Source organism: Talaromyces atroroseus, assembly GCF_001907595.1.
Source record: "Talaromyces atroroseus strain IBT 11181 chromosome Unknown scaffold_1, whole genome shotgun sequence".
Classification (NCBI taxonomy): Eukaryota; Fungi; Ascomycota; class Eurotiomycetes; order Eurotiales; family Trichocomaceae; genus Talaromyces; species Talaromyces atroroseus.
The window spans coordinates 1,149,454-1,176,981 of NW_017971433.1; the positions used below are offsets into that span (position 1 = coordinate 1,149,454).

At 47.0% G+C, this 27,528-nt stretch overlaps 7 protein-coding genes across 7 annotated transcripts, besides 1 other annotated feature; 4 read left to right on the forward strand and 3 right to left on the reverse strand.

Moving 5' to 3' along the window:
* Window positions 1-434: 434 nt before the first annotated feature.
* Window positions 435-2,211, reverse strand: UA08_01481 (hypothetical protein; the record flags this gene model as incomplete). The annotated part of the gene is made up of 3 exons (XM_020261150.1): window positions 435-1,303; window positions 1,378-1,681; window positions 1,765-2,211. 3 exons carry the CDS (start codon window positions 2,209-2,211, stop codon window positions 435-437), a joined length of 1,620 nt encoding a protein of 539 aa, XP_020123707.1.
* A 1,668-nt stretch (window positions 2,212-3,879) lies between these two features.
* Window positions 3,880-6,824, reverse strand: UA08_01482 (DNA replication licensing factor mcm2; the record flags this gene model as incomplete). The annotated part of the gene is made up of 5 exons (XM_020261151.1): window positions 3,880-3,985; window positions 4,047-4,216; window positions 4,280-6,582; window positions 6,649-6,764; window positions 6,820-6,824. The coding sequence occupies 5 exons, from the start codon at window positions 6,822-6,824 to the stop codon at window positions 3,880-3,882; spliced, it is 2,700 nt and encodes an 899-aa protein (XP_020123704.1).
* A 583-nt stretch (window positions 6,825-7,407) lies between these two features.
* UA08_01483 (hypothetical protein) lies at window positions 7,408-9,184 on the forward strand (the record flags this gene model as incomplete). The annotated part of the gene is made up of 4 exons (XM_020261152.1): window positions 7,408-7,526; window positions 7,589-7,643; window positions 7,711-9,103; window positions 9,177-9,184. 4 exons carry the CDS (start codon window positions 7,408-7,410, stop codon window positions 9,182-9,184), a joined length of 1,575 nt encoding a protein of 524 aa, XP_020123705.1.
* A 468-nt stretch (window positions 9,185-9,652) lies between these two features.
* UA08_01484 (Serine/threonine-protein kinase ssn3) lies at window positions 9,653-11,194 on the reverse strand (the record flags this gene model as incomplete). Its single annotated transcript, XM_020261153.1, has 3 exons — window positions 9,653-10,739; window positions 10,790-10,937; window positions 11,140-11,194. The coding sequence occupies 3 exons, from the start codon at window positions 11,192-11,194 to the stop codon at window positions 9,653-9,655; spliced, it is 1,290 nt and encodes a 429-aa protein (XP_020123710.1).
* Window positions 11,195-12,200: 1,006 nt separating this feature from the next.
* On the forward strand, window positions 12,201-13,725 carry UA08_01485 (hypothetical protein; the record flags this gene model as incomplete). Its single annotated transcript, XM_020261154.1, has 2 exons — window positions 12,201-12,287; window positions 12,355-13,725. The coding sequence occupies 2 exons, from the start codon at window positions 12,201-12,203 to the stop codon at window positions 13,723-13,725; spliced, it is 1,458 nt and encodes a 485-aa protein (XP_020123711.1).
* Window positions 13,726-14,980: 1,255 nt separating this feature from the next.
* Window positions 14,981-18,560, forward strand: UA08_01486 (hypothetical protein; the record flags this gene model as incomplete). Its single annotated transcript, XM_020261155.1, has 7 exons — window positions 14,981-15,112; window positions 15,183-15,227; window positions 15,289-15,504; window positions 15,569-15,971; window positions 16,053-17,555; window positions 17,625-18,376; window positions 18,435-18,560. 7 exons carry the CDS (start codon window positions 14,981-14,983, stop codon window positions 18,558-18,560), a joined length of 3,177 nt encoding a protein of 1,058 aa, XP_020123708.1.
* A 942-nt stretch (window positions 18,561-19,502) lies between these two features.
* Window positions 19,503-21,548, forward strand: UA08_01487 (hypothetical protein; the record flags this gene model as incomplete). The annotated part of the gene is made up of 5 exons (XM_020261156.1): window positions 19,503-19,749; window positions 19,861-20,385; window positions 20,493-20,660; window positions 20,726-20,894; window positions 20,963-21,548. The coding sequence occupies 5 exons, from the start codon at window positions 19,503-19,505 to the stop codon at window positions 21,546-21,548; spliced, it is 1,695 nt and encodes a 564-aa protein (XP_020123709.1).
* A 5,509-nt stretch (window positions 21,549-27,057) lies between these two features.
* Window positions 27,058-27,528: part of a repeat region (Identified by RepeatMasker using a combination of RepBase library and repeat library created with RepeatScout) that runs on past the window's edge.

Here is a 27,528-nt window from a genome sequence, read left to right on the forward strand (position 1 = left end):
CATAAGGGAAGGATTCACAGTACAATGGATAATGGGATATAAGGGGGTAAGTCCAATAGGGAAAGGGATTTGGGGGTTATACATGGAGTGAATTTATGTTGTACATGACGACAGCCTAGCATATATTATATATTCATAATACATCATCTAGTTTGTAAGTAAATCGGTTTTTTGACCTCAAATTTCAGTAAAGGAACAAAAATCGTATGATTGATATATATGCTAGTTGCAGACCCATCGAATATTAAATAGAAACAATAAGAGACTAGCATTGCTGTAAAAAGACACTTCCATCCCATGCAAGATTCATAACACCGTAAGGGGTATATGTATGTTGTATGTTTACATGCTTGAAAATAATAAAACATAGAAAAAGCAAACACCAGCAAATATTATGCTCCATCAAACCCTAGATGGAGCACCGCAGAACATGCTTAGACAGACTGCTTAACTTCCTCATGCTCAGCAGTAACCATACCCTTCTCTTCGGCAAAAGTGGTGTGTGGGCGCCACTTGGCCGATGTGCGAGGAGTAGTCTCCTCCATCATCTTGTCTACCTGCTCGAGTGACAGGCCCTTAGTCTCGGGAACAAGGAAGTACGAGTACACCATAGCAACAGTGCAAAGACCACCCCAAACGAAGAAGACGGAGGATTTCATGTCACCGTCACCGGGGTCAGATCCAACCATGTAGGGAGTGATGACAGCGATAATGGTATTCCAAAGCCAGTTAGATGCAGTGGACAAGGCAACACCACGTGAACGGATTGGAATGGGGAATATTTCTCCAATGAGGATCCAAGCACCCGGTCCCCAAGTAGAAGCGAAGAAAAAGATGTAAATAGCAATCAAAGCGACCTGTGCGTTCACAGCAGGAATGTTGTTGGCGATGGTGCCACCATTACCATCGGAGTGTGTCTTGTTGAATCCGACGGTGATGCCAACGATGGCGACAATAAACTGGCAAATAAGCATACCAAGAGCACCAAAGATCAGAAGGGGACGACGACCAAATTTCTCCACAGTATAGAAAGAAACTGGGGTGGAAAACACATTGACCAGTGTGAAGATGAGCGAGGTCAAGAAGGTGTTGCTAATTGCACCAGTAGACTGTAGGAAAGTAGTGGAGAAATAAAAGATGAAATTGACACCAGTCCACTGTTGCATCATCTGAAGAGAAGTACCAAGAATGGTACGACGCAAGTTGGATTTCTGGACCCAAAGACTACCGGTAAAGCAATTCTTCCAGCTTCCGAACCAGCCAGCATTGGGGATAACGTTCCTTTCGTACTCCTCGTTTGCGACTTTTTATTGAATGTTAGCGATCAAGAACCAACCACAGTCAAGAATTTAGCAGAAGGGGAACAGAGAGACCAACCTATTTCAGCAATTTCAGCCTCGATATACTGCGAGTCACGGGGCTGGCCACGAAGCTTGCAGAGGGCGGAGATTGCATCGTCAACGCGGCCTTTCTTGACATAGTAACGAGGTGAATCAGGAAGGAAAAGAAGGCCGACTCCAAGGACAATAGCCCAGATGAATTGAATGGCGATTGGGATTCGATAAGAACCCGTGTCATTGCGGTGTTCAGTGCCGTATACGACACAAGACGCCAGCATGAGGCCAATGGTGACGCAGAACTGATAGCAGGCCACCAGGGCTCCTCGTACTGCCTTGGGGCACTATTCAGCGATGCAAATCGTTTAGCAAATGTCCACCAAAAAGGTAGTTGAATGAGTATCAGCATAAAGGGTCAAAGACTCACAATTTCACTCATGTATAAAATCACAATGGCCGATTCGAATCCGACTCCAAAGCCGGCAATGAGACGGCCAGCAACAATGATACCGAGAGCATTACCACCAACACCAGTGAGCGTCTGAATGACAATTCCAATGGCGTAGATGACGCAGCCATAAATGACAGTCCACTTACGGCCAGTAGCCTCAGCGATGTCACCGGCAATCAGAGCACCGAAGAAAGTACCAGCAGAGAGGATAGAAACAATGAGGGACGAGTGTGAAGAGGTGAGACTACTCTGGCCTGGGTCGATCAGTTCAACGAAATTTTTAATGCCATTGACACCGTTGATATAGCCCGAATCGTATCCAAAGTAGATACCACCAAAGGAGGCGAAGGCACACAACAAGTAGGCTTTCCAGGTAACTGGAGCCTCGATGTGGTTAATGTCCGCAGTTGCGTGAAGACTCATCTTGCTAGGTCAGGAGGAATGGCTGGGGAGAAATGTGGAGGAAGAAGAAGAAGAAGAAAGCAGCGGATCTGGGGGAATCGAGGGGATTATATAGTTGCCTCTGGAGCAAGAGCGGGCGTGACATGGGCGTGGTCGCACCTTCCCGAACGGGAGAAGGAAGGAACGGCCACAGTCCATGTTCATTTCCTTGTCGAAAAATTTTCTCTCATCAGGTGTCCTCCCAGATGTGATTCGACGACTCCCCGCGCTCTGGGAGCCCCGGAAGCGTGCCATGGGCATTGGGGGGCGGGCCGGGGAAGGCCTGGGCGGTGGGGGACTTGGTAAGACAGCAGGAGTACGTAGCGAAAGTATGAAAGTCGCCGTGAGAAGTCTGCGAAACCTTGGGAGGCCGAATGGGGAAACCTGGAGCGGCCAATGATGTTCTCGGCATTCAGAAGGGGCGCTAAACCATAAGCGGCAAAACAGCAATAGAAGTTTGGTTAGAACTTAGCCCGCACACGGACTATGACCAGCTCAGCCAATCACGGGTCTGTCAACAGTCTAGCTTGCTGTTAGTGGTCCCGTTTCTAGCGTGGCTTGGACGGTGGCCAAGAGCCTCAGCATGCGTAATTTACCGTACAGAATAAATACCAAACTTAACTCAACTGCGCTGCAGAAGCTTCTGTCTTCTTCCAGGTAAGCAAGTATCCTTTCTCACAACACGGAAACATTGGAAGCTTAAGAGCAAGAGGTACTCTGCAATAGCCAAAGTGTATACGGATTACCGACACTCGGCAGCCCGAGACTAAAATGACCTGCTCCACATAGCCGATCACGCGGGGGGATTTATTTCTTTTTCTGTTTCACTTCATACTCCTTAGTGCTTACCCCACGGCCGGATTAATACATGGCCGGGCTGCTTTCAGCGCAAAGATGAATCGAATCGACCAGACCCCCGTCACCTGACACGCTTAAATACCAGATGCCTCCAGACTTCCTCTTTCGGCACAAGGCCCGACTCTATGCGGAGTCCAACTCATCTTGGGTCCAATGCCGAAGAGCCAAGTCCTTGGTACTAGGCAGTATGTCTGTGCTCCTGCACCGACACAAACCATGGAAACTCTTTGTGAAGCGCCGATACAAGCCGATATTAGACCGGTCAGCCACCGGCGTGGCACACACTGCACCGGCCCTTCGATATACCAATGGTAGTCTTTTAGAACGATGTCAGTCTGGGGAGACGGAACCTGCCGAGAGATGACTGATGTGGCGAGTCTTCCTGGAGTTTTGTCTGACTCACCGAGGTATCTTGAAGCTTATTCATGTGAAATGAAACATGAGTCAAGGAACAAACAGTAAGATTTCAACAGGAGCGGTATATCGGTACCAAAGGAACCAATGCCGAAATCAATCATCATTAAACTGCCAATAACCCTAAAAAGACAATACAATCCATATTTAATTTTCAAGCCAAAGTCCCGATGAATTACATAACCCTGGGCTTCCTGTCCCAGGGGCTCTGTATGATTTGCGCGTGCTATAATTAATTGCGTCTCGGGCACAATTCGCTCGGTCCCCGAACGCCGTGTTATATCCAGAATGCCGAAGGTATATTGCACACTTTGAACAGAAAAATTCTCAACAGCGAAAACAAGAAGAACGATCAAGACTAAAACAAGGAGGCTATTTTCACTCGTCATTCATCGGGGCATGAAGTTCCCTGTGTGTGTAGGGCTTAGACACCGGAATACCGGCCCTGCGCTTAGATTGAGGCTTCGGTCGTGCAAGTGTATATCTGAAATTAAGTTTGTCAGCAAGGAATAAGAACTTAGAGTGCAACGTGGAACTTTGCTTACTTGGCAAACGCCCTGGAGAGAGCTTTCTTGGCGCTGACTTTCTGGCTACCAATAAATGAGTCCACAGTGACTGCAATTGCACGGTCGATATCATGTGATGAACAGTACTCAGACAGGCGCATTTTGCAGAAAGCTTCTGCAATACGCATGATAGCTTCTAAGTGACGAACCTATCAAATCTAAGTCAGAATTGTTTCATTTCTACGTAAGAATCAATAAAGAAAGAGCCTTACAGTAATAGGATATGCCCCCGTAATGAGCGACTCCCGTCTCATGTCTGCGAAGAGTCTCGCAACCTTATCCTGATCAATTTGATATAATTTCGGATTGCATCGCTCGCGAGCATAAAGAATGTATTTTCGCAGTAACTCTTGCGGTATTTCTCCCTCTTTCTCTTCCTCTGCTTTCCGCTTAGCTTCTGCGCGAGCTTGTTGCTCTTCTGCGTTAAGCGGAAGACGCACGCCATCTGGGTCAATGCGATAACCTTCTTCATCAATGAGCTCTCCATACTTGTTGATTGTCTTCCCATTACTGTCTTTTAGGGGTTTGGGAGGGTTAGCTCGAGAGTGTGATTCAACCACAAAGTTGGCAAGTCGCTCGTCTTCTGCCGGCTGCACGGTGTCCCGTATGACACAGAGAATATCGAAACGAGAAAGAATCGGCTCAGTCAATGCAACGTTCTCGGAAAATGGGCTCGTGCCGTTGTACCGACCACCGATTGGATTTGCGGCAGCAACAACGGCACAACGAGCTTGAAGTGTTGTGACGATGCCGGCTTTGGAAATAGATATAGTCTGCTGCTCCATCGCTTCGTGAATCGAAGTCCGGTCCTGATCATTCATCTTATCGAATTCATCAATCAAACAAGTACCGCGGTCCGCGAGCACCAGAGCACCACCTTCCAACGTCCATTCACTGGTCAAGGGATCACGTCGGACACTGGCTGTAAGACCGACTGCACTAGCACCCTGACCTGTAGCAAACACAGCTCGATGCGCTGTTTTCTCAACGTACTTCAAAACTTGTGACTTGGCAGTTCCGGGATCACCGAGGAGAAGCACATTAATGTCACCACGGATAGACATCTTGCCCTGAGCCTCTTTCCTCACACCACCGAATAAGGAGAGAGCGACTGCCGTCTTGACGTCTTCGTGTCCATAGATACTTGGGGCAATGGAGCGAACAATCTTGTCAACAATGTCAGGTTCCCTAGAAAGCGAACGGATCTGTTCTATGTCTTGTTCAGTCAAATGGAACCCAGCCATTTGATCGTGGGACTTGATAACGTGGTTGGCTTCCAGAATTGTTGCAAAGACGGGAAATCCATTTTTATTGTTGAGCTGAGCGTCATAGCTATTGCGATAAATACCGGTAACCTCAACCTCATCGCCAGGCTTAGCAATATCGATTAGATCTGCGAGTAAGATGACTTCGCGTTGACGTGGAAGTCGTCCGGCGGGCACTGAGCCAGGTGACTCTTGTAAGGTCAATTTCTGGTAGTTTCGGTACACAGTCTTCTCCGAATTCATGGTGAAAGGACCCCGAGATTGACAATTTTGACAAAATGATATTTTGACTTCTTGTGCCGCCTCTTGCTGGAAAGGACCAAGCGTGACCTCGCATTTATTGCAGCGGAACATGACAAATTTCAACTGCGGAAAGACGCCAGTACGTCTTGTGACAACGCCATTCACACGAACAAGACAGTTGAGGTGAGATTGTCGGAGTTCTCTCAGCGAGTAGCAAAGGGGGAGATCGGTGATGCGCACATGAATTTCGTTTTGAATATCAGCAAAATGGGGATAGTGATAGAGGGTGGTTTCAAGTGCAGCTTGATCAAAAATCTTTAAAACTTCTGTCGGCTCATTTGCGACAAAGAATCCTAACACTGCCTTGGCTGCCACAAGATGGTCATAGGAGACTTCCAAGGATGCAGAATTAACCTCACCCAGTGTCTTGATACGTTCTCCGTAGACAGATCGGCCAGAGGAGTCGATAAATTCCGTCATGAACGCCTTGAATTCACGGCCGATGGTACGCATAACTTGTGGTTGCAAAATCCACTCTGTTAGGTTGGCGGCCTTCACGTCGGACACCTCTTCAAGGGACAGCTCCTCTTCCAAGATATCTTCCTGCATGTCCATATCGTCCCTGTCTTCGTCATAGTGATGCCTTCGACGACGCACTTGACGACTAAGATCCACATTCATGTCTTCGTCCTCGTCTTGGAGAAAGGCGGCTGGCATGCGGCGACGACGTGCTAGCTCTCGATCTCGCTTACTCATGCGAGCATCAAGCTGTCGACGAGTAGCAATATCGATCTCTGGTTGGTCCTCATCATCATCAATATATTTGCCTCGGTAGTGATCCACTCGAGTGTTCCTATAGTCTCTTTCGAAATCATCGGCAAAAAGGTCAATGCCGTCTTCATCCTCCGCCAACTCCTCGAGGTCGTCAATATCTCCTTCGAGTTCATCTTCCTCATCTCGATCCAGATCATCGTCAAATGGGAGCATTGGGGGGGAGGACGGGGGCGCTGTTCATCGTAAGCGACAATATAATCTATAAGGTTGTGCACCAAAAGAAGAAGAAAGAAACCTACGACTTGACGGAGGAGCAACCGAAGAAGTCTCATCATCAGGCTCCCTATCTCGCTTGCGGCGACTTAAATTCCCCAGGCCGCGATTTGCGCCGGAGACGCTGGGGCGCAAAGGTGAACTGTATTGACGTTAGTTTTGAGATTGAAAAATGTGCTGTCTTGGAACGCTCTCACCTCATTATGAGCTGGGTACTGGGATGTAGAGTAGATCACCTGAACGAAAGCGACTCAAGTCGATATTTTGTTTCGAATATTAGCATCAACTGACAGAGCGTGATTAAAAATGTTAATTAGTGGTGGGATGTCAGGTCGTTGTTGCCGTCGAAGGGGTTTTGCAAGCTTGAGCTGGCGGCGGGTCCAACTTCTTAGGCCGTCCCTCTCTCTACACGCGTCGGGCGCGATTTTCGCGTCCCAAACGCGTCTTTTCCAAAAGAGGGTTAATTGCGTGTCAGTAGATCACGTGTATGCTTTCAAATACGGAAATATTAGAGTGGATAAAGCCACACACCTCGATGTCCTTCGTGCACATCCGTCTAACCTTGTTAGGTTTAAAAACCTCGTGTAATTGCGTGCGCGCATAATCGAGCCTTTCTGAATATGGTTAGCGTAATGTGTACTACCTAAATGAGTAAGTGCATCTAACTATCAGTGCAATCGACGAGGCAGCGCGTTCCGCGTCAACTGATCATTTGCAATCGACCGTCCTGTGCAGTACCCATCAATTCCCATCCACAGAAGTAGTCAGTTCAGTCATCGTGAAAAATGAGTTCCACTGCTGGCTCAGACAGGCCTGCTGAAACCCTGAATGGTGGAACTCCAGAGCAATCCAACAATCGACACCGAGAGAGCTTCGCCTCGCAGAATTCACAAACCGCGAAAGAGTAAGAGCTTCTGCCATGCTAAGAATCATTGCAATTTCTTTTGATTTAACCTAGTCACTCAGATTTATTGAATCACAACTGCAACTCGAAGCTGATGCACGCGAAATTCTTCCTTATGTGAGCAATCCATCCCAATCTGAACTAAATAAGTGAAGTGTCATGATTAACAAGAAATACTTTGTAGTCATTTGATTCTTGCACACAAGCATTAGGTCCACTTCGACAGACTCTTTTCTCGTGTTTGACATGCAATCCCCCGCCTGAAAATGACGCGGATCCCTATACTCCCGCCGCGGTCTGCTATTCATGTTCTATATCATGCCACGGGGAACATACGTTAGTAGAGCTCTTTAACAAGAGAAATTTTGTGTGCGACTGCGGTACGAGGCGGTTCCCCGATACGTCCATTTGTACGCTCCGGGTTGATCCACAAACCAAAGCAAAGGGTGTTCATTCTCAACCCCCAGCAGAGGGAAACAAATATAATCACAACTTCCGAAACCACTTCTGCGCATGCGATGAAGAATATAACACGCATGAAGAAAAGGGGACAATGTTCCAATGCCTTGGCTTGGGTACTGTCGAAACTGGTGGATGTGGTGAAGATTGGTGGCATCCAGAATGTCTCGTGGGTCTTCCTCGTGGATGGCATAATACGGCGAAGGAGAAGGAAACAGCATCAGAGACCGAAGCAAAATCTCAAGGTATCGATGTCAAAACCAAGGAAGAGAATGGAGATGACGAGGACTACCCGTTGCCCCCGGGCTTTCCGGGTGAAGATGACTTCGAGACTTTCATATGCTACAAGTGCTTAAATGCCAATCCTTGGTTGAAACGCTACGCTGGGACTAAAGGGTTTCTATCACCAGTGTACAAAAACCGGGATTCCAATGAATCAGAACCAAAAAGGGGCAGCGACCAAGCGAAACTTGAAGATCTGGGGAAGTCACGAAAACGCAAGGCAGAAGATAGTGAAGTCGATGAAATTCAAGATCTTAAAAAAACGAAAGTGGAGGGCCAAGATAGATTAGAAACTATTCAAGAAGAAGCTTCCACAGCGGAGGCATCCAAGCACAAACATGAGTTGTTGCCATTGGAAGCCCCTTCTGGAACGTTCTCCCTTTTTGTCAAGGAAGACTTCCGCGATCATTTGTGTCGCTGTTCCGATTGTTTTCATCACCTCGTTCCCCATCCTCAACTTCGAGAAGAAGAAGAAACATACGAACCGCCTCTATCCGAAGATGGGGATGAAGCCAACGGAACCGGCAGCCAGGGAACTAGGAGCCTTTTGGACCGTGGTGAAGCTGCCCTTAGCAATATCGACCGCGTGAGAGCCATAGAAGGCGCCATGGTATACAATCACCTACGAGATAAAGTCAAAGCTTTTTTAAAGCCGTTTGCTGAAAGTGGTCAAGCGGTTAGTGCGGACGATATCAAGTCATATTTCGAAAAATTGCGCGGGGATGACATGGCTATCCGCGAAGCTGGTGGCCAAGCCTCTACTTTCAGTAATAACGGGGGAGATGGAAAGGATGACGACCATGAAGGAGGCAGTGATAGTCGAAAGGAGCAAAGCGGTATGTATTTTCCCGGTCCTCTGTTTCTTTACCACCACGGCCGTATTCATCATAGATTGATACTCTCTTCTAGGATACTAGTGATTTGTCGGCGCAAGGGTTTCACATGGAAAGAAATGCAAGAGCATTTCAGCATTCGGGGTGGGTAATCGGGAGGACGTGTTTTCAATGTCAACGGCGCATGTGGTTTGTGGAATGTGTAGTGGTTCATTGTATCCTTCCTATTCAAGTTCAAGGCTAGGTTACTTGTCTTCGAAACGAATGTTTGGATTGTAGCTATTCTGATGAACATAGCCAGCCCCCTAAGTCCATCCAAGATCATACGATAATAACAATTGCCAGCGCACTTTGGCGCAAGATTGATTTATTCCCTATGATCCTGAAAAGTAGAAAGAAAGAGCTTTCTGATTCAAAAAGCATGCATACAGCGAAGCCCATATGCATAAAATCATATATAAATTCCGGCACATTCCATGCACATTGAAAACTAAATCTAACGCCAATTGAACGCCATGTATGGTCCATCACAAAAAGGGGTATATACGCAAATTATTCCTTGAGACGTTTGGCCACTCGACCTATTAAACTATCATCCGGCAGTCCACTGCGTTTCGTACCTGGGAGGCTGCCGCTCCGAATATCGTTACCATCCTGACTGACTCGGCGGGGTGGATAACTATTTTCACAGCCCTCAAAACAGTTTGCGCTGATCGGCTCGCCATTTGTGAAGTACGGGTGTTCTAAAGCTTCCTCTGCGGTTATTCTCTTTGTGGGATCGTATTCCAGTAATCGTGACAACAGATCAAAGCCATCAGCGCCGGGTGATCCAACACTGCTGTGTGGGGAGTAACTACCCGTCTTCAGACATCCCTGGTACCATGTATCAAGACCGGAGGGCTTATTGTAGTGAAGGCCTCCCCGTGATGACATCTTCATAGACTGCATCATGGATTGCAACTGGTTGAACTCAGGCATGGCCGCTAGGCCAGGCCACGATTCTTGTCGTGGGAAGCCCAATATGTCGACTATTTTCATCATTTGATTGCGCTGGAACGGAACGGTTTTCTTGCTATCCATTTTCGCTTCTTCTCCTTTGAATATCGGGCGCAATGATAATAGCTCGGCGAATATGCAGCCCACAGCCCACATGTCTACCGCAGGGGTGTAATGCCGGCTACCCAGCAGCAGCTCCGGTGCACGGTACCAAATTGTTACCACAACTTTGTCACCAGTAAACAAGGAATTTAGGGGCTTGTAGAACAAACGTGCCAAACCAAGATCACCTATTCTGATAGCCCCGCCAGCGGTAACAAGAATATTTGCAGGCTTCAAGTCACGATGAAGAACCCAGTTGGTATGTAAATAAAGTAGGCCGTTGAGCAGCTGAAACAGTATTGAGCGAACCATCTTGGCGGGAATAGCATGTCGCTGTTGCTGAGTATGATGGTGGATGATCTGAAGCAAATCGTGTTCTGTATATTCAAACACCATAAAAATACACTTGTCCTCCAAGATAATCTCTTCCAAACCCACTACATTCGGATGATTGAGTTCAGAGCACAGAGCCATCTCACGAATTGCAGATTGCGAGAGGCCTGTATACTGAATCAATTCTCCTTCTTTATCGGGCTTGAACCTGATGATACTGTTATTAGTTGAACGAAACGAGGAAGAAACCCCACTGACTTCTTGATAGCGAACTCGCCCTTCTTGCCATTCTTCCCGATGGCTTTGTAAACACGTCCATACGTGCCACTGCTAATAAAACCAACAATATGATATCGCTCTCTGATGTGGACTTTACTCGTATACCCGCTTCCGGGACGGCCGGAATCTGAGAGAAACCAAGTTAGCAATTTTTCAAGGGGAAAAATACCCGGCCGTATTCATAACATCAGAAATGAGTAGTGAAAGCATCCAATGAACCTGAGTTCGAGAAGGCTTCGCTTAACTGCGATGATCGGGGACAATTACATGCACGTGACCATACTCGGGGCGAAGCACACACAACACCAGACACCAGAAAGGGAAATTACCACGAAGATAAGCACCACCTAGGGGATTTAGAACAGAGTAATTTTTCCCAAACATGGCGAGCAAGAAAAGAATACAGTTTTGTTGATGCTGTACGGACTGCAAAGACAGAAAAAGAATGCGGCAATCGGATGGAGTATACAGGCCATTTCAGATTGGAAGATCGGAATGACAAAAAGTGGAGCGGTTTTCATTCGACTAAGCGCGATCCATGGCAAAGGACTTTGAAAAGACGGAGAAGAAATAAAAAAAAAAAGGAGCGGTTTATTTACCGTCAAAAGCAGCCTGGACGCTTCTCTTGAGGTTCAAATTGGAAGAGGAGACGTTGGGCCGGATAGAAGAGGTCGTCAAAGGCCCACCGGAAGACGAAGGAGGGTTGGTCAAGCTCATCAATAACAGCAATGAAGCGCTATCTCCGAATTAATAATTCATCAATGGGGATCGGGAATAAGAATGGAGACTGAAGCTTCGACTGATTAGCTGAAATCCGCCGCGGTGGGTGGACGCTGTGGATGGGCGGATTCCGACGAGCAGCTCTCTATCCGTGCTCCGAGATGCGTAGGTCATGCGATGCCACATGCACAGCACAATCCACCGGCGAGGGGGTGCTCCTAGCACTCGGTTGGTCAGTTAATGGCTGGTTTTATTACGGAGTACTCCGTAGGGACGTGCAAATATTATGCCGAAATATTAATGCGATATGGAGAGCGGTTGCCAGTTGGTGTCACGTTGTCGTCGAGCCGATCAACTTTCTAGCAGGCGGGTCCACCGGCAAGCGAACGCGCGAATCAGATGATCTTCCGCCGGGGCTTCGAAGCAAGCGCTTGTTGTGATTGGCCAAGCTCCGACGTCTTGGCATGTCCTTGCCGCATCCACCAATCATGGCGCCGACTCGGCGCCCACACAATAGTCTATCCGAACCAGGATTAGTGCTTACTTTACACGGCAATGATTGCATCAACAACGACCCTCAAGGAATTGGATCTTCGTGAAATTGACAAATATCAGACACCACACTAAGTTATCGTAGTGCGCAAGCCAAGGGATTCTTGGAGCTCACGCGATGGCTACGACCTCCAGCGTTACCGCGTTCCTTGTCTACCTGGTCTTCGTCGCAACGCTAGGCCCTCTGCAATTTGGCTATCATCTGGTACGCATAGAGGAGTCCTTGTGTCTCTACTGTCACAGAATACTAAGGAAAAGCCGTTTATACCTAGGCTGAATTAAATGCCCCTCAAGCCGTCATCACCTGCGAGAAAAAGAGCATCACTTTGACGTCGACCTCTAACCGGTTACCACAATGTCTTCCAATGAATCCGTCGCAGTTTGGACTCGTGTCATCTATCTACACAGTTGGGGGTTTCGTGGGAGCTGTTGTCTCCGGCCCGATTGCCACCAGATCAGGTCGGCTGTTGGCATTGAGAGCGACGACGGCTTTTTTTGTGTTAGGCTCCGTTGCTGAGGCATTGTCCCCAAACATTGCGATTCTAAGCGCGGGGAGGTTCCTCAGCGGCATTGGTGCCGGGGCTTCAATCGTGGTCGGGCCTATTTTTGTATCCGAAATCGCACCGGCTGCGTCACGAGGCTTCTTCGGTGCCTTCACTCAAATCATGACTAATGTAGGGATTCTTTTGACCCAGTCTCTTGGGTATTTCTTCAGCAGGGATAGTCTATGGAGAAATATTCTCGCTGTAGGTGCTATCCTGGGTATAGTCGAGTTTCTCGGTCTTCTTTTTGTGCCAGAAACGCCTGCCTGGTTGGCTGAGCATCGGCACTTGAGTCAAGCTCGACAAGTGCTTCAACGTATTCGCGGCAAAGACGCCGAGATTGAAGAAGAAATTCGATCATGGAAAGCTGGTTCATTGGAGAGCCATGGTGCTGAAGAGGAGGAGTCTTTGTTGTCACCGCATTCAAATCAATCACAGTCCCAGAAACCACGAGTCACGATACTGACAGTGGCCACAGACCCGGAATACCGTCCCGCTCTTACTGCAGTTGTCATTGTCATGCTTGCACAACAGTTCACCGGCGTCAACAGCATCATCATGTACAGTGTCTCGTTGCTTCAGGGCACGTTGCCGACGGCAGCTCCGCTATTGGCTGTGATTATCTCTGCCCTCAATCTTGTGGTCACCCTGGCTTGCTCTCCTCTGCCAGATAAAATCGGTCGCAAGACGTGTCTATTACTTAGTATCAGTGGCATGGGCGCAGCATCTGTGCTGCTTGCTATTGGAATCTCTGTCAACCAGAAGATCATATCTGCATTGGCAAGTTTACTTTTTGTCGCTAGCTTCGCGGTGGGACTAGGGCCCGTGCCGTTCATTCTCGCTTCGGAGCTCGTAGGCTCTGAAGCCGTCGGCGCCATTCAAAGCTGGGCGTTGTCTACAAACTGGATTGCGACATTTATCGTCGCTCAGTTCTTCCCCATGCTTAACGGGGCCCTCGGAGGAAAGGGCCAAGTCTACTGGCTATTTGCCGGCCTAGCAGCTCTTTTCGGGATTTTCATCTATCTACGGGTCCCCGAAACCAAAGGCAGATCCACCCCGGATGAAGTCTGGGGCCGGGTCGACGAACGGCGAATGGATTAGAGCGTAGTCGCAGCTTTCAAATGACTGCGTACTCTTTGACGTTGTCCAGCTTGGCAGCGTAAAAAAACTAGCGTACGTTTCTATAAATATTCCGGCCTCGTCGCCATCGCCGCTGGAGGTGGGGACAAACCAGTCTCCTGAGTCCTCGCAAATGCTTGCCCAGACACTGTGTGACGTTGTATCTGTTGATGCTCTGCGAGCGCCGAGAATTGTGAACCAATATTACGACGTTGGAGTCTTGGACTGCCCTCTCATAAGCACTAGATGGGTGCCGCGAGCATCCGTCGTAAACGAATCCCTCCTATCGCCGCGAGTTAATTAATGCGCCCAGTAGAAAGATGATGATATTTATGTAGTAAGCTAGACGCACGCACCTGTGCCAAAACGAACGGAAATGTCCCTGGGAAGTTGTAGAAATGCGGCAGTAGTGCTCCTGTTCAGTTGGGGTAAACGCACAATCTATATATTAAATTATACGACCAAGAAGGTCTCGCTGCAATTTTATTCATTCAATTATTCATCTTTCCTTTTTTTTTTTTTTTTCCCTTCTCGCTTTTCAATGTAATATTTTGAATAGAGATTTATCTTTTATATTCTTCTCACGAGCACGAATGAAAAGGACACCGGCTGCATTTGCAAGCTAACTTCAAACTTTCGGTCAGCTTCCCCCCACCCCGCCTTCCCGGCGAGTCTCTTTTCTTCCCCTCGAGGCTCAACGTCATGTCTCCATAGAGAGACTGCGAGACTCACAACCTTGCAACCTCACCCCAATTTCAAAGCTGCTGCCATTGCTCGCGTATGGTCGCTGCCTCGCGACAATACTGTATTTTATTTTATTTTATTTCCCCACCTCTCTTTCTTCTCAATTGCATTCCAAGTCGTGCAGAAAGAGAGACAAACAATGCACACACAGCTCTCCTGCATGGAAACACGCTGAGTTCATCTCTAACCCTTACGCTTTACGCCTTACACGTCACATCTCACATCTCACAACCCACACGCTTCCAAGAGCGGAGCGAAACATCGGAAAACCGGTGCAACTGGGACCTTCCCCAAAATAAATAGAGACAGCCCTGACGGTTTGACCTCATCCCACAGGCTGATCGGACCAAACGACCAATGTCAGCACCCGACGGCAGCAGGGTAGTGATTTTCCTGGCTTGGCCTTGCTAACTTATATCGTCATCCTTAATCTCTCACTATTATCACCCGCCCAGGCTCGTTAATATACCCCACACCCGTGTGCCAGTTGACCATGGTCCGCCTTCCACTCCCCCAGCGCTTCGTCAGCTCTAAGAGCACGACTCCAATTCAGCAAAGTCGAAACCCAAGCCCATTGAGGTCCCCAATGGATTCTCCGTTGACGCTGAAGGTTAATGTGGTGAAGGTGAGGAGGAGATCTCGTCCCTGTGATCTCAAGTGTGCGCTTAGGGCTGACATAACCTTGCATCCACCAGGGGAGGAACCTGGCAGCAAAAGATAGAGGCGGAACGAGTGATCCTGTAAGTCTTTCTTGCATCTGCGCCCTTCATGCGTTCTGGCTTTGACTCAATTATGCGAAAGTTCCTTGTCGTGTCCCTAGGAAACTCGCGCGAATCGACTCCGACGATCAGCAAGACCTTGAATCCAGATTGGAATGTGACGTTTGAGTTGCCCATTAGCGGCGTTCCTCTTTTGGAATGTGTCTGCTGGGATCGAGACCGATTTGGGAGGGATTATATGGGGGAGTTTGATATCCCGTTGGAGGAGATATTTGGGGAAGGGGAAACCCAACATCAGGTACACACACACCGGGCCTAAGCTCACAACCGAAGACGCAATTCGTGACTGAACATCATCCTAGCCAAAATGGTACACGTTGGAATCAAAGCGGAGACGGGGCAAGAAGAAGGAAAGTATAGTTTCTGGAGAAATACTCATCCAGTTTTCTCTCCTCGATACGGCCAATCCTAGTGCGACTTCTACCGAGACCTACCAGAAATTTAGATCAATTGTGTCCGCAGCGGATGAGGAGGAAGATGCAGCCCTCACGTCAGCCCCGTGGAACGAGCAGGACGACAACGACAAAGATGAAGAGACATCGGATGAAACGGATGACCCTACTAAACCCGAGGTCGTGGAAAAGCGAAGGCGTCGGCTACGTGTTGCACGACTGAAGCGGAAGTCCATTGCGGCGAGAGCCTATCAATTTTCCGGTGCCTCCAACGGTGTACAGGGCATTATATTCCTTGAAATTAACAGGATAAGTAACCTACCGCCGGAGAGAAATAGTAAACAACCCTGCTTTTCTGTTTTTAACGAGATAAGAGCTGACTTTTGAATCGCAGTGACTCGAACATCATTTGACATGGACCCGTTCGTGGTTACCTCACTGGGAAGAAAAACTCTCCGCACCAGGGTTATTCGTCACAATTTAAACCCAGTGTTCGACGAAAAGATGGTTTTCCAGGTCATGAAACACGAACAATTATACACTATGAGCTTCACAGTTGTCGACCGCGATAAACTATCTGGAAATGATCTTGTTGCAACTGCCGAACTTCCTCTTCAAACGCTCATTTCGACAGCCCCTGAGGCCGATCCAGAAACTGGGTTATACAAACTGCAGGAACCTTCTAGGCCAGGGCGAATGTTGCACTCTCAGAGGTCACGTTTCAGGTTGCCCATCTCACGCTCCAACTCTGCAACTAGTCTAAGTAGATCGCCAAAACCAACATTAACATCGCAATCGTCCAACTCTTCGCTCCCTACTAATACTCAATCCGAACAATCTCTATTAACCCCGCCTAGCAGTGTCCCCACTGATACTAGCAACGCAACCCTTGAAGTCCCGAGCAGCTTTCCCTCAAAGGGCGACGAAATGCCTCTAAATTCTCAAAGTTCTGCAGATAGCGAAGATCTAAGGACATATACTATCCCGCTCCTATTGAAGAATAAAGAACGATGGGAGGACAAGTATTCGCCAGAACTCTTTATCAAAGCAAAGTATATGCCGTATAAAGCTCTTCGGCAACAGTTCTGGCGAGTCATGCTTAAGCAGTATGACGCTGACGACAGCGGTCGACTCAGTAAAATAGAGCTCACTACTATGCTTGATACTCTCGGGTCCACTTTGAAGGAATCTACCATTGATGGCTTCTTCACCAGGTTTGCTGGCGAGAATGAGTCTAATGAGACAGCTGATATCTCATATGACCAAGCCGTGATCTGCTTGGAAGATGCACTTCAAGAAGTGCAAAAAAATAATTTTGGGGGACTCACCTCGAAACTTCGGGATTTAGCGCCAACCTCCCTATCCTCGACAGGGGAACGCAGCCCGGACCCATCAAGTGCTGCTGACGAAGCAACGGATTTGGAAGATGTAAATGGCAATCTACGGCAAGTAGATATATCAACTATTCCTGAGGCGGACCAGCCTTCGCCAGGTTTCGGCGAACTTACACCTGACGATCTCACCGACGAAAGAGGTGAAGAGCACGTAATTGAAATTGGAGAATGCCCTCTATGCCACCAACCACGACTAAGCAAACGCTCTGATGCAGACATTATTACCCACCTTGCAACATGTGTCAGTCAAGACTGGCGCCAGGTTGATAGCATCGTCATGGGTGGCTTTGTCACGTCCAGCCAAGCACAGCGTAAGTGGTACAGCAAAGTTGTCACCAAGATTGGCTATGGAGGATATCGGCTAGGGGCAAATTCCGCAAACATTTTGGTGCAGGATCGTATTACTGGTCAGATCAACGAGGAAAAAATGAGTGTCTATGTTCGTCTTGGGATTCGATTGCTGTATAAGGGGCTCAAAAGTCGCGAAATGGAGAAGAAGAGAAGTAAGTCAAAGGGTTAAAAAAAGCTCTCATTATGAGCATGATAAAAGATGACTAACATGAAGACAATAGTTCGGAAGATGCTAAAGTCTCTAAGCATCAAACAAGGGAAGAAATATGACGACCCAGTGTCCGCTAGTCAGATCGAAAATTTTATTAACTTCCATCGGCTCGATATGTCGGAAGTTTTGGAGCCGATGGAGAACTTCAAAACATTCAACGAATTCTTTTATCGTAAATTGAAGCCAAATGCGAGGCCGTGCTCTGCTCTGGATCAGCCGAAAATCGTCGTCTCACCAGCCGATTGCCGCAGTGTAGTATTCGACCGCATCGAAGACGCTACCAAGATCTGGATTAAGGGCCGGGAATTTTCCGTTGACCGGTTACTGGGGGCAGCTTATCCAGAGGATGTCCCTAGATATAAGAATGGTGCTCTTGGAATTTTCCGACTTGCACCTCAAGACTATCACCGTTTCCATGTTCCCGTGGACGGAGTCATGGGCACCCCAAAAACTATTGAAGGTGAATACTATACGGTAAATCCTATGGCAATTCGCTCAGCACTCGATGTTTATGGAGAGAATGTTCGGGTTCTAGTACCTATCGACTCTGTCGCTCATGGTCGAGTAATGGTGGTATGTGTTGGTGCCATGATGGTTGGGAGTACCGTAATCACCCGACAGCCTGGAGAGAAAGTAGCGCGCGCCGAGGAGCTGGGATATTTCAAATTTGGAGGAAGTACCGTTGTGCTATTATTTGAATCTGGAATGATTAACTTTGATTCCGATCTGATCGATAATTCTAAGGGAGCCCTTGAAACTCTGGTAAGTGAAGCTCGGGCAAAATAAGGAGGCCGCACTCGTTATTAACATTTCATTATAGATACGGGTGGGCATGTCTATCGGCCACAGTCCAGACGTGCCTCAATTTGAACCTGATGTGCAGCAGAAAGAGCAAGGCATCTCTCATGAAGCGAAAGTGGAGGCGAATCGCAGGATAGCTGGGTGATCACTGATCACTGCCCAAAAGCATGGCGCATCCCCAGACAAACCTCGTTGAACATGGTACATTTGGTTCGCTTTGTGTTCTAGTAAATATACACGACCATGATGATGTATGCACGACATTTATGGCATGGAATCTTCGAAAACCTTGCATTTCACCAACATCAAAACATAACTTACGCAGTATTCCGTATTCCTTGGTACATAATAGTGTAAAATACCAAATGTCTGCAAGAGAATTGCAGTGCTATTGGAGAAATAATTACCGTATCGTGATTACGCAGCGCTTCCCCTCGGCCCTCGTGCCAGAGCATGCACACTAACCCCAAACAGGATTAGACGTCCCCACCCACAAGGTTGTTTTGGTCGTTGGCGCGTTGGGGCAAGACGAAGTGCAAGAGTCGCGATTTCTATCTAGACGAGAAGATATTCAATGCCCTCGGGACTAGGCGCACTATCGTGTTTTTTTCTTTTGCTTCCCAACCCGCTGGCTGCTGCGCAGGTGAATTGCTGATTCGTGGTGAAGCAAACATCAAGTCTGGGTCGCGTCTATCGGCAGAAGCGCGACCCGTCCTTTTCTCACCATCACGCTCGCTCTGAATTGCAAGGACTCTGCGACCCGACAACGAATTGAGAATCCGCGCGCCACGCCGGCGCTACAAGATCAGGGGTTTATGCTAGCAAAGGTGCTCTTAGCAAACGACTCTGTGACACAAATTGAGAGTAATGGAGGGAGGGGATTTTGTGACGACGTGAGATAGCTTTAATGACCTAAACACCGAGATTACGAAAGCGCTGCAGAAAGACAGCGCCCTAACAGTCTTCTGCGAAATTTACGAATTGCGACATATCCGTGACTATAAGAGACGAGACAAGTTATAACAATTGTTCCAGAGGCGATTCTCGAGTTTCTCTGCCCCCCCCCCCACATATCGAATTGTCTGATATGACCGTCACGGTCTTGACAACAACGGCTACAAGGACCGCGCGTCGTGAACCTCTCAAAGTGATTGATATGGCGGCGTCGCAGGGGCGACCTGCGTCGTCGGTACGTGGAAATGGTGAGAAGGGGCGAGGAAAACGAACGAGCTCGCGCTTGAATGCAAAGGAAATTGGGGTTGACGAAGGCGCTTTCTCTTCTGGAAACTTTACACAAGAGAGATCGACGCGGAATGCGACAAAAAGAAACGCAAGTAAGTCGCTCAGTATCAACATTGTCATTCCTCAGATCGAAACGCAAAGATTTTGGGTCGCCATTCATCCCTCCACGTGAAGATGACTGACTTATATTTCAATTCCTACAGCTGCATACGACGAAGACATTGGAGGTTTCCAATTTTCTCGAGCTACTACCGCCGCGAAGAAACTGAAATCAGGTTTAGAAGAACCAATCCCAGATGATGTCGCAATAGAAAAGGCCGTCCTACACTCACCACGAAGAGGTCGTCCACCGAAAAATCATATAACACAACCATCTGGAGACACGATACCAGAAGATATTAGGCCTAGTACAAGAAATGGCAAGGCCCCTAAGGGACGCCCGAAGAGGGTTTCTCTGGAACTTCAAGGCGAAGTCGGGCAAACTCGAAAACGTGGTGAAGAGCCCCCATTTCCCACAGAAAAACCATCGAAAAAAGGCAGGCCTGCCAAGGCGAGACCTTCTGTGGATATCACTTTGCGATCACCCGAGCCTTCTCAAGGCGCAACGTCGAAGATTGCACTGCCTTTGGCAGATACTCCCGTTATACGGCGAAATAAGGAGATGAGGGAAGGTCGCGCAGGGAATGGGCCAAGACGGAATAGTCTGGGAATGAGAGGCCGGAGAGCAAGTTCGTTAATAGATTCGGGAGCATCAAACGGTACTCATCTCCTTTTTCAATTCAGAAATGATTCCCACGCTTGAAACAAAACCAGGCAGCTAATATTCTTGGTATAGCATTACCTCATAGGGAGGTTCCAACATCAGAGTTCTATAAACACATCGCAAGTGATGGACTTTCAGAGCCTCGCCGCATGAGACAGCTGTTAACGTGGTGTGCCACCCGTGCAATGGACGACAAGCCATCAGGTTCGCGTTCTGACGACGACAGTGCCCGACTAGCAGGTAATGTCTTCATAAACAAACTACGTTTGCTGATAATAAACCTCTAACTCACTAATTGCGTACAGCTCGAGTTATACAAGAGGAACTACTTCAAGATCTTTCAAATAAATCCGAGTTATCAGATTGGTTTTCTCGGGAAGATGCACCGGCTCCTACGGTTATTGTCAAGAAGCCAAATCCCAAAAACATCCAAAATGCGGAAAAAATAAAAGAGTTAGAAGACCAAATACGCAGGTATGTATCTTGAGACAGTGCAGTCCAGATGTCTACTTTCTTCAACGAAAGTTGCTAACGACGACTAGGTTGCAAAATGAAAGGCATGCACTCAATGCATTACTACGCGTCCCTTCGATACCCACTATAGAATCGCCTTCTGAGCAGGCTGTGGGAGACGATGCTCGACCGAAATGCCTGCCAAATATAGATGAAACAATATTAGATCCCTCTCAACAATCAATTTTGGCCACGCTCGCTCCTGGGGGTGCTCGAAAACGCTATGAAGGGACTCAGAATGAGCCGGAAAGAATCAACACTACACCACCTGCCCATCAGCCTCTACCACCTGCCACAATAACTCGCCGCCTCTCACGCATCACTTCATCTCTAGCCCCGACATTAGACGCATTTGCTTCGGGACTCCATGACATCGATATTTATCGTTCTGCAGCCGATCGTCTCTCTCATCAAATGTTGAAGGTTTGCTCTGAACAACTTGAGGAAAGAGACAACCGGAGCTCAGATAGCGCACCACTCCATGAAGCCCCAGAGGATGGCGATACGTATAAGGACAAAAACAATTTCCATCGCAAGATTGCATTGCGGACACGACAGCAAAGGGAAGATCTAAGCCTAATACTTGGGGCTCTGAGTCGTGTGGAGAGGAGGTAAAAATGGATAGCCCTAATATTAGTAAGATGTTTTTATTTGACATTTCTGCTCTTTCTTTTTGATATGATACCAGATTACCGGGCGCATTATATTGTACTGTCTTCATTGCGAGGGCTTCTCTTATCAGTACATCTTTCGTTTCCCCTTTCTATTCATTTCCTGTGCTTGTTGGTTACGGAAATATGTGCAGTATCTTTTTTTCCCCATTGTTAGGATTCAAAATGATGATATTGCAATGATTATGTGGAATGTTGTGAATAGCGATGACCCTATAATGTTCTCCATGGTTCTTTTAGGATAGTTCGAATCGAAGATGAGTGCAGGTCAATACGCCAATACTGCCCTCAATTCAATGGCATTGCTTTCTCCTCATCATGATGCAGGCTATACTTAAATGCCATAGAGACTATGCTCAATCGATACATGGAACTTACCTACTTATCTAGATATGTCTGGCAGTATCTTGATTGGTTGACGTCCATACATGGTTTCTAAGTGCGTAGGTGCGACGGGGGGCAGTTCAAAGATGTCGGGCCTGTGGATGCGCCTTGAGCTGTCTCCCTGTATCTACACAGATGCAGTAACTAACATGTCCTTGAAACGTCTTGTTATTGAGCGAGCCAGAACTGGAGAAGTGCAACACAGTTACGGAGGAAGGCGTCATCAGTGAGTTGTGCCACATTACCTACCTAGGTAATTTGCACTATACCTATGATTCCATGGAGCTACCTGGTGAATTGATTTGATTGGACACAGTCCCAGTTGTTCTTCATACACAGAAAGGTCTGCATAGCCAAAAGTAACTATCGTAAAAGACACCTCATATTATTGTTGCAGGAGTAGTACTGGTTGCTGTGGTATTAAACGGTGATGCATGAGAAAGCTGGAGCAGTACCTGGGATCCCAAGCTCATGTCTGTTTGTGAAACCCTAGTAGTAGCTCAATGTGTGTACGTACTAGCTAGTTTAACTACCCCAGGATCTCATTTTGTGTATCTCCAGATGCCAGTAGGCAACTTTTCCAGGTAGTTGGGCTGAATGAAAAAGTGCTTTCAAGGTACGTAGGTATCAATCTTCAAGCTTTTCTTTAACTCCCTAGCCCTTTTTCCTTTCTTGCTTTCTCGCATATGGCTGCTTGCCTGTGTATTTCAAGGATAGGAGAGAAATTTTCAATCTCGGCTTTTACCAACTCAGGTAAAGTTTCATATTGTTGGCCTGTATCCATCTAAGCAAGATATCTCCTCCGTAGCACGATTGGATTTGGACCGGCCGTTCTGTCGCTTTCCGTAGCAGCTGGCTTTGCTAGAATTTAACCCTTTTCTACTAGACGAAAATGTTACACTCTCTTTACTGACGACACAAAGTATGTCGGCTTATGCTCCCGCCAACTTGCAGTTTGGTTGTACGCCCGAACTACATAGGTAGCCTTGCATATGCATCCTCTAATATCAAGCTATTCATACATGGATGTACACTGTGCCTAATTTAGATGCTATTCTTCAATATAACTGCGTATGCTGCTTTTGGGACCTTCTCCGATTCAAAGTTGTTGTTGTTATTAAGACATCACGGACGGATTCGGGGTTGCCACGGGGGTAGTAGCACGCGGAGAACGGATCCTGACGTCGAATGTTTGTTGATTCACGGATAAGAGGTAAGGAGCATGTAGCTTTCGAGAACCGAATGGATGAAAAATACGTAAAGCGTCCTACAACGGGGGAAGCCTGGCAGCGTTCCGCGCTGTTGGGGAGAAGGCTTTGTTTGATCCGTGCCGTGTGTGATGCTGCTGTACATTGCTCATGAAGCTTCATAATGATTAGCTTAGCGTTATTGGTGCAACCGGGTTTCGATATGGGTCCTAACCAAAGTTTCGGCTCGGAACGAGCCACAGATTTCCCCGGCCATTTAATAAACTTTCTTCTCTGGGTCCTTCAAGCTTCGAAAGGTTGTGTCGCTGAATTCGACATCATATCCACTCATGGATCGTGCATGGCTTCCCTAAAGCCTATCATAAGACGTCGAACTTCACAGCCATGATAAATAATGTCAAAGGCTGGCAGGTCTTGCTTTTCTGTTTCTAGTCGCTCCCGCGTTATTGCTCCAGAAATGAAGGCAAGACGGCGAAAAGCAATGCCTAAGGGACACAGAAATAATCGTTATATTGGTTATAGAAAGCAAAGATAAAGAAATATAGCCGTAGGAGGAATGAAAGCGAGTTGCACTAGAATTATCAATGGAATTTTCAAAGCATGACCAGGTCGCTCTTTATCCAATCATGTGGCCATTTCTTCGCCTAGCACTTGTAGTTTACATTGCGAATATACATCTACTTGCATGATACAGAAGTATCTCGTATTTAGGTGGCCTCAAACATTCGTCCATGTACCCTATGGTCTAGAATATCTGGGTATTACACACCATCTGGCCTTCGGTGAAATTCATGATAAGACCTTCCTCGCCCCGCCTAGGCAACTCTTTGTTCTAGCTCCTAGATGAGGAACATCGTCAATATACTTCAAGAGTTGCTTTGAGTGACACGCCCTTTTTTATTGAAAAATAGACCGACAAAACCTATCATTACGTGGTAAAGGCGGGGCCGTTGAAAAGAAATTAATACTGTGAGGCACCTAGGCAGGTATAAATCATACGTATTCAATGGCCTTCTGACCGGCAAAGGTATGTGCTCAGTCTGATAGAGTTATATCCGGTTAGTATTTTATTGTAACACGGCGTTCAGATCTGGCTCATTATTTGGATTCTAGGCCCTCTATATGAATAGGGTAATCTATCAACCAGTGGGAAATACTAGCCAAGAACCTAGTAGTTTTTGAGTATTCTTCTCTGGTACAATGGGTCGAGTCGCTTTGTATGTGGTGGTACTGTGATAAGCTGAAGTCTGGCACAAGTAATTAGTTGATCTAGTGCCCTTCAAGGGATACCTAGTTTTACTGGCTATTAGTGATTCGCTATTGTGACTTGTATCTAGATCTTTTCTTCTTGCTATTCATCCTATACGTCATTATTCGCCCAAATCGAAGTCGATGGTGTCAACGTTGTGACATTATCATGTGAAGATGGCAGGTCACTTACAATATGTAACCCATCACGAATAACGTCCACAGGGATTATAATAACAATAATGTCTTGTTTATTATTCTGTTTTGCCTGCAAGCCCAATAACCTGGAGATATATTGACTCGGTCATTAACCCATTTCGTGATTGCAAAAAAGTAAACAGATGACCAAATCAGTACCTACTTACGGATTGAAATTTCCGAAGTAGATTAGCAGTAGGTACTACGTAGTGTCAACTATGGTGTTGCTAAGTAGGTAGCACAGCATATAGCCTGTGACCTCCTCGCTTTCGTATACTTGTCAAGCAGCACATAAGCTGTGACACCTCACCGACCTCTATGCCAAGAATGTGCAATCTTCCAAAACCTTAGGCTAGAACTAGAAAATGATTACCTATGATTTCTGAATTTGCCATTTGGCCATAAGAAGGTGGCTGTGGTCGAAAACTAGTAAAGAAGAGATGAGTAATCGTGCTGCCTGTTCGGTCTGAGAGGAAAATAGAAACACTTCTAGACTTAGCGTATCATGTTGAGCAAATAAACTTCTTAAAATTCTTCGCATGCCTGAAGGCCTTCTATTGAGCAAAGTCTGTGTCTTTATGTGTTCCGGCTAACGAATACCCTATAGTATCCAGCTTCTATGCACATATTTATTTTTCAGCGATCCACTTTTGATCAGGGGCCCTGCTCGCCTGTAACGATATTGCCCCTTATGGAATACTCGGGCCTTGAGGCACATATAAACGGGTCTAGATACCGGGTATGAGCACATCTGAGTCAGGTCTAGATGTCCGATGAGTCATATTGACTGTATGCTAACTTAAGCAGTCCAGCTCAATGTGTGCTGTATCATTTATAGAATGGAGATAAGCCTTGCGACGTTGACCGGTGGCTTTTCTCTTGTAGCTGAACATTCCTAGGTAGAATCTGCTGTATGGTTAGACTCGTTAACATTGATCGTGAAGAAAGGTGAAAAGGAGCATCGATGGATGCATAGCGCAGCCCGCGTTGCATCCGCAGCATCCTGGTTTAACCCGAATAGGAAATAAGTTACCATTTCGGTCAGGGTTAATGCAGACACGTGCTTTTTTTTCTGCGATGCTGGCCAACCACGGCATCAGAAACAATCTGCATTGACCCAATATGTCGGGTTCTCGTCCCAAACAGCAGTCTGCTCATTCCACAAACAGTCCGATGTCAATGACCGCGTAATGAAACATTCCGTACTGCGTCCACATTACTGGTGTTCAAAGTGGACAAAAATTTCATGTCTATTAGACGTATCAGATATGATATAATGTATTCCATAGATAAGAATCAATCCACAGACATGGTAAGCATGTCTAAGTCATTATTGGCTGTTTCTACGCCTTTGTCATTCTTCGAGAGGGCTTTCTTAGGGACGGACTGTGTTATCCCAGGTGTATGGCTGGGTTTCAAGTGAATAGCTTTTCCTTCAAGCCCTGTATGTTGCGTCTTCAGCTGCGTATCGAAGATATCCTCAACGGGAGACGGTCAGGGGGACGGGGAAACAAAAGAATTTCTGCACTTGCACTATGTCGGCGAGTGAGTGCAAAAGCCTAAGCACATCATTTATTCAACGATAAGAAATGAAAAATGAAACGGAATGCCGTTCTCAGTTCTTTCTCCGTTTGACACGGTGCACGCTCCACTGCCATGAAGTCCGTGCCCACAAAATCAACCCTAACGTCGCTCTGCCTATCATTATGTCGACCCAAATAACTGAGTACTAGTTGACCTGTCAACATGATCGATATTGCAGAAAGATTTAACCCGTCGTTCCATGGTTATTTGGCCTGAATCCCTTTGGTAAAGAGGTTGTTCTTGAGACTCGACCGAATCTGTTACCTATAGGCCTTGATTAAAGGAGGTGGTGTGTGTGTGTGTGTGTGTGACTGCACAGCCAAGCCATCATCGCTGAATGCTACCTTCTGTGGTGTTGTCGGCTCAGTCCGTCCGTCACCACCATTCCTCTCACTCCATCCACGTCCCATTCTACCTATCAGCAGAGACTGGTTAACCACAATCACTGGCCACCTGAGACCCACCACAGCACAAGCAATCCCTGCTGGTGATATTGTCACTGGTCCATGCTCGCCATTTGCCTCCAGACCCTCTCGAAGGCGAGACTTGATCAAGCGGGTGCATGGCTTGAGTGAATGAAGTGAAGGTAGAAGAGTTTCTGCCTAAAGAAAGTAGCGACTGGACAATATGTACTCGGCGTCTATTTGATTGAGTCATCTCCGTATCTCACTAAGCCTCAAGCATGACCTCAGGTATTCAAAAGAGTATGAAATTGATATATAGAGCAGCAAGAGCAAAACGATGTTTCAATATAAGAAAAGGCCACTCGATGAAGTACATATTCGATGATGAAGACAAGATTTGCATATATGCATGAATACGAATGTTTCTATAACGTAATCCACACCCGAGCGGATCACACCACCGAGCGGATCACTCAGCTCCAAGAAAGCGTCTTGTATAGATTTTAAACCTCAATTTTCAACCCGAAATAATAATTATATACAAAAAATTAATTAGTAATACGATTAGGGCATTGAGGCCTTCTATGCCCGAAAATTCCACACTCACTACATTGAAATTGACGGCGTACACGTGGTTGAGAGGCCGGAAGCTCAGGCTCGGCCGGAGCAGTAGTAGGAGCTTGAGATGCCTCAATTGGCCTATTTATAAGTGCCTGAGCATCCTCTCTAGTAATTCCTTGCTCATGAGATATCTGCTTTTTAGATCGTGTACGCTTTCGCTTCTCTTTCTCATGTGCAGCTCGTAAATCGTGAACTTCCTTCCGTATAATAAGAAGCTCGTTAATACTGGTCTCGTACGCCTTTGACATGCGACTAATTGCTTCATCAATAACTTCAG